At 43.1% G+C, this 6601-nt stretch overlaps 1 protein-coding gene across 1 annotated transcript; it reads left to right on the forward strand.

Annotated features, from left to right (window-relative positions):
- The first annotated feature begins 1190 nt into the window (after window positions 1–1190).
- On the forward strand, window positions 1191–5352 carry LOC102218466 (neuronal pentraxin-1-like). The gene is made up of 5 exons (XM_005807022.2): window positions 1191–1759; window positions 1950–2157; window positions 2709–2953; window positions 3381–3560; window positions 3956–5352. The coding sequence occupies exons 1-5, from the start codon at window positions 1313–1315 to the stop codon at window positions 4175–4177; spliced, it is 1302 nt and encodes a 433-aa protein (XP_005807079.1). The 5' UTR covers window positions 1191–1312; the 3' UTR covers window positions 4178–5352.
- Window positions 5353–6601: the final 1249 nt, after the last annotated feature.

The raw sequence follows: 6601 nt of genomic DNA on the forward strand, positions 1-6601 counted from the left end.
TCCACATTTAGGCGTTCCAAAGCATTCGACTTCACTGACCTGCTGTAGATGGGAGCAATTATCCAGAGAACTTTTTAACCTACTATTAAACAGTCACATGCAGACCTATTTTTTCCCCCCACATGCACGTACTTTATCTTCTGAGCCAGTTTTAATCTGAGAGCTGGCATGCTTTCATTACATATTAAAATATTAGAGTGTTAGAGAGAACTAGTCGACCTTGCGTCAGAGGAATTCTGGCTTCATTCGTGTGTGTGTGTGTGTGTGGGGGGGGGGGGGGGGGGGGGGGGCGTGGGTGTTTGTGTGTGTGTGTGTTTGTTTTGGGGTTTTGAATCCATGAATAGGCCTGTTTGGATTTATAAAAAAATACAATCTTTGCAATAATTCACATTTTATGATCGAATGTGCATCAACTCTGCTTCGATTGCAACAAGTATAAAAGCAATAGTTTTATAAGTGACTTTTCAAAGGCAACAAGTAGAACTGGATTTCATTAAGATGTATCAGAGTAAGGGGGCGGAACACGTGTTGGATTTTTTTCTAAGCAAATCAATGAAAGCCTCACACTTTTGCTTCCACTACACGACTATGGACTATACTTTGAAGAGTTCAGGGAGTACGCATATTTTTGCTAAGTACTCTATGTTAATGCAGTTTATCTTTTATGATCTGACAAAGAAGGAAACAAAGAGGACAAACAGTGAGAACTGGGAGGGGCAAGAAAGAGAAAATCCGCTCTTGGTGGCTGGAGCTGTCCTTGGTGCTGCTGAGATTTCTGAACGCAAACTTCTGCTGTGTGTTGGATTCATCCACCTACAGTTCCCAGAGCACGCAGAACAAAATATACCCCCCCCCCCCCCCCCCCCCCCCCACCCCCACACACACACATCTGGCTCCTTTTGGCCAAGCGCCACACACAAGCCCCTGCCTTCCTCCCTTCCAACAAATCCATGTTTTGTTTTGCTTTTTTCCAGATGAATAATACAGAGCCAAGAAATGACAAACAGTCTAAGTGATCAAAGATTTAACATGTGGCACCATGGAAAGAAAATGGGTTTCATCCCTCGAATCCAAAGCCACTCTTATTTTCTTCCCTTTCTCTCTTTCTAAACGGGGCAGCGCGCTTCCCGCCGCCCCTCCGGGTTGTGATGCAGTGAAGCTGCTCTGCGCAGAACCGACCGGGCACGTCTCGTATAAAAGCGGCTGCGCTCGCACAGGCGGAGTACCACAACAGGAGCACACTCACTGCGGCTCGTCAACTAAAAGAAAAAAGGAAAAAGGGGGGAAAAAAGCGGGCGCACACCACGGCAGGATGTGGGCGACGAGGAGCGGCTTCTCCTGGAGACTTTTGCTTTTCTCCTGTGTGTTTCTGGGGAGTTTATCCCAGGACTTTGTCGGACAGACGCAGTTCATATGCACGTCCGTGCCCAAGGATGTGGACATATGCGCGGCCACGCTACAGAACAGCGTGCCTGGGGAGGACTTGAAGACCACCGTAATGCAGCTGCGGGAGACCGTGCTGCAGCAGAAGGAGACGATCATCAACCAGAAGGAGACCATACGGGAGCTGACCTCAAAGTTGGCCCGGTGCGAGAGTCAGAGCGGCGGCGTGGAGCCTGGGGACGCGCGGCCCGGGGGCAGGAGGAAAGAAGCAGGGACCAAAAACACCATGGGGGACGTGTCCAGAGGCCCCGCGGAGACTTTGACGCAGCTCTCTCAGACTTTACAGTCGCTGAAGCAGAGATTAGAGAATCTGGAGGTAGGGTGATGCGTCTGGAGTCGTTTTCGGCGCCTCAACTCTGCGCAAAGCTCAATTTTAAGAAAAATAACTTACAAATCATTGTAACTTACAAACGTTTTTGTATAAAAAAAAATACAGTTTGTGCTTAGACATTCACTTTTAAAAATGATTGTATAACTGAACTTAACGAGGTTTCGCTCCCTGACAGCAATTCAGCAGGAGCAACAACTCGGTGCAGACCAACAGCCTGAAGGACCTGCTTCAAAGTAAAATCGACGACTTGGAGAAGCAGGTGTTGTCCCGGGTGAACAGCATCGAGGAAGGGAAGCCCGGTCTCAGGAATGAGACCGAGCAGCGTGGGAAAGTGGAGTCCACGCTCACCTCCCTACACCAAAGGATCACGGATTTAGAAAAAGGTACATGGGACGAGGGGGTTGATCTTTTCCACGCATAGGATGGAAAGTGATTTAATCGGTTTATATCGTTTGATTATAGTACATTGAAATGAACTCTGTAGATGATTAAGTCTTGCCATCAGAGCAGAATCTCATGTACTTTCCCGCATCATCCTGCTCCACTTTTTCCAGATCAAAATTTTGAAAAAAAGTATCTTACCTCCATTTCCAATTTAGATTTTTTTTAAGGTAATACTACCATGCATCATCTGTTTGGGAGCCCTATGATGACATGCATGCATGATGGCGTATAGCAAAGACATGTTTTAGTTACCAACGTCACTGCTCCAGTGATGGGTTTATCCTGCAACGAGATTAAAGCAAATCTGGAGCCCTACTATTGTGGATTTGTTGTGTAATGCATAATTCCAATACAAATCCCGAGGTTGTGTGCAAACTGAGTAAATTATCAATGTTTAATGGAAGGTAAATAAAAAAAAAATAAATAAATAAAGAGAGAGAGAGCTAGGGAGCATATATAATGGTCACCAATTCGTGTTTGATGCCAACAGGTCAAAGAGAAAACAGGCCCCTGGATAAGTTCCAGCTCACATTCCCTCTGAGGACCAACTACATGTATGCAAAAGTGAAGAAGAGCTTGCCTGAGATGTACGCCCTGACCGTGTGCATGTGGCTGAAGTCGAATGCGTCACCTGGAGTGGGGACACCTTTCTCCTATGCAGTACCGGGTCAGGCCAATGAGCTGGTCCTCATAGAATGGGGGAACAACCCCATGGAGATACTGATAAACGACAAGGTATGGCTCGACGGAAGTCAAATTCTCGACCTTCACAGATTTTAGTCAAATATATGCTCCTTGTACACGAGCAAAATAAGCTAATTGTATACCTGACACACAGCTAAGAAGTATACACCACTTAAGGGTTATAAAGCCGGGTTGGTTAGCAAGTTTGACGTTAGCCTTAGCGCTGTTGCTAAGTTGGAAAAAAAAACTTAAATGGTTTCATATTTTTGTAACTTTTTCCATTTTTTACTTTTAGAAAGCAAAGCCTTACTGTCCTCTACTGCAAACCACACAAGTAGCATTAGAATGATACTTGATAGCATATTTTGAACTTCATTTTTAAAAACATTTGCTTGATTAACAGAAAGCTCTCCAAAGTTTTTTTTTTTTTTTTTACTGTGCATGGTTCTGAGATATCATATACTGCATCTCCTTGAAGGTCGCAAAGCTGCCCTTTCTCATCAATGACGGAAAGTGGCACCACATATGCGTAACCTGGACGACTCGGGACGGGGTCTGGGAAGCTTACCAGGATGGCGTCAAAAGAGGAGGCGGAGAGAATCTGGCGCCGTATCATCCTATCAAACCCCAGGGATTGCTAATCCTTGGCCAAGAGCAGGTAAACAAGAAGCGGTGTGGATTTAATGCTTTCCTGCTCTTCCTGTGCAGTCATCTTGGATATTATTAAATAATGATTCAAGTTATCTTCTTGATTTGAAAGCATCGGTCAAACAGCAGCATGTGCATTGATACTTAAAGTTTAACAAAATTCTGATAAAGATTGTGCATTCAGGGATGAATTGAAATGCGGTTATGTGACCTTAATTTTTCATTGGATTCAAAAGTTTTACCACTATGAAAGCAGCACATTTTTTACTCCATAATTAGCATTAGAACACTGGTGCAAAAAACAAGAGGCAATTAAAATTCATTTAGGATGCACATTTTTCTTTCACTTTCTGTTCATGCAACCGCTTGGTCTGCTTCATTAAAAATGGATTCTCCTTGCCACAGGACACTTATGGCGGGGGGTTCGATGCCACACAGGCTTTTGTCGGAGACCTGGCGAATTTCCACATCTGGGATCGGAAGCTCTCCGAAGGGGAGATTTACAATCTGGCAACCTGCAGCAGCAAAGCTCAAGTGGGCAACGTGTTTGCATGGATGGAGACGAGCCTGGACATTTACGGCGGCGCCTCGAAGTGGACATTCGAAGCTTGCCGCCATCTCAACTGAACTGAGCTGCGGATGAAGAATAAAACATTTGCAAATGCCACTTTTGCCACAGTGGTTAGTCAGCCAGCCTGAAGGATCAGGAGGAGACTTTTTCAGTGAAGGCGAACTGGAATTTTTCTCATAGGTATTTTGAAAACTTTATTTGTGAGAGATCTGCAGGTTCTTACGTGATTTTCTGGTGTGGGAGAAGGTCACTGAAGAGGTCAACTTTTGGCATCCGGCGTTGCTTGTCAGCACATGTGGTTTCATTTGGGGAAAAAAGTAAGAGATGGCACTTCTGAAAGGAAGAAGTCACAGCATGAAGGCAAACAAATAACGGGCCGAGTTCAAGCGTGCAGCAGGAAAAGGTCGCATAGGTTTTTTAGAAAACTGATGTCACACAATTCAAAGAAAACAAATGAATCTCCAGCGGTCTTTTCTGTCTCGACTGCCAGAGGTTTGCACTGTGGAGAACACGCAGGTGTACTCATCTAGCAGCAAGGTTTGCTTTTGGAGGCTTTGAAAAAGACAAGACCGTTTCTCGACCACTCTCCTTTCTCTAAAAACCACCCGCTTGACGTGATTTTTGTGCAAAGAGCGACTCTGATTATTGCCAACATGTGAGCCTGAGTGCCTTGGGCTGTGGACAAAAAAGAAAAAAAAAACATCTCAGCATATCCATTATCATTTGCAGAGTGTTTGTGTTAATTTTCCTGTAAAAGGTTTTCAAAAGCAGTCTTTCTTGTAACACTTTGAAATGCAGTCGGACCAGATTGAATGCTGTAAAATGCAATTTGGTTTGCATTTTTCGTTTCTTTTTTTTTTTGACTGGTTGCTCGAATTAGAGTGGAAATGTTCTTTTTGTACAGTAACAAGCATGTCTTAACTTCTGCGATGCTGCAACATCATCTCTATTCTTTGCTTTTAATGTCCTTACCTTTAAATTGAGATTTTATACTGTATTGTTATATGCTTAAAGCATGGCAACACAGATGGATGAAAAAACAAAAACAAAAAAAATCTAGTTTTTGTAATAAATTGTGATACTTGAACCATAGGCAGGTGTATATATATAATTATTTTTGCACATGTTTGGTATGTCAAATGAGTTGACCAAATGTGACAAAGTCAGAGCTCCTTTTGGGTCACAGTTGGTGCAAAAATGATGAACAGAATAAAGTTGTTACTGACGCAAAGGTTGACAGTTATTATCAAACTCATTGATTTCCATTCTCTGAACCATTTAAGTCCACTTTAGGGAAGCAGTGGGGGGGGGAAAATGGGAGTAGAGTTACGCTCTGTGTTTCCAGCTCAGGCTGGATAATAGCCAGATCCTTCCAGCCAGCTGGGAGAAATAATTCCTCCACTGAGCGCCAGTTTGGGGCAAGCCAGGAATCAGATCAGCTGCTTTTCCTCACTAAACCTCTGAGGGGAGAGTCCAAGGAGGCATCGTTGTAATTTCTATCCCTAGTAGGAAGCAGCTCAATTCCGCCCAGATTTCCAAAGAAACTTACAGCAAATGTCCAAAAAGAATCTGAGTAAAAACCAAATGCAGATTTCAATGATGATTTATGGCAGGAAAAGCTGGCCTTAAGTGAAAGAGTAATCGCCTTTCCGTGGTTAAATAAGAGATTTATAACATTTCGGTTTTTCAGAAAACTGGGTTTCAGACTTTAAGGCTTAACAACCCACTTAATGTGTCTGACCACCTCAAAGTAGGCTATTTTAAAAAGTCAAACATCTAGAAAAAATAAAACACATAGCAGTTTTATTGAAATCTATCCATCTAGAAAGAGATTAGACACCAGAGAACCACAGTCAGAGCTTCTGTATTATCAACAAATAGAGAAAACATGGAACAGTGCTAAACTTTACCACATCTGGCCAGCCTATCAAAATCACCCTACGACTGCAAACAGTGTTCATTCAAGATGTCAAAGGAAGAGCAGCAGTTTCCAAAGCCCAGAAGGCCTCAGCTGTCTCAGCCAAGGTCAGTGTTCAAGACTCAGTGATGAGAAAGAAGCTGAACATGAGCAACAATCATGAGTTGTATGAGTACCAAGAGAAAAGCCTCAGCTGACTGAAACACTAACATTTTCCAGAAACAACCTTTATACAAAGTTTGCATCCTATTTGGTGTAAAACTAACACAGAGTCTCATAAAAAAAAAAAAACAATTCACACACGGTGCAGGTAGTGTGATGGTCTGTGGATCAGTTTTCATCTTATGACTCCTGGAGCTTTGACTTCTGATCTCTGGCAGAAAATCCTGAAGAAGAGGATTTGAGATTTATAATCCACCAATAAATCTCTAGAACTCTCGAGCTTTGCAGCAGGACAATGATTTGAAAACACACCAATAAGTCCTCTGAATGATGAAAAATACAAAACCAAACAACAAGGGAACAAAACAAAGGTTTTTGATAGGCCTAGTCAAAGCTCAGC

This window comes from Xiphophorus maculatus, chromosome 16 (assembly GCF_002775205.1).
Source record: "Xiphophorus maculatus strain JP 163 A chromosome 16, X_maculatus-5.0-male, whole genome shotgun sequence".
NCBI lineage: Eukaryota > Metazoa > Chordata > Actinopteri > Cyprinodontiformes > Poeciliidae > Xiphophorus > Xiphophorus maculatus.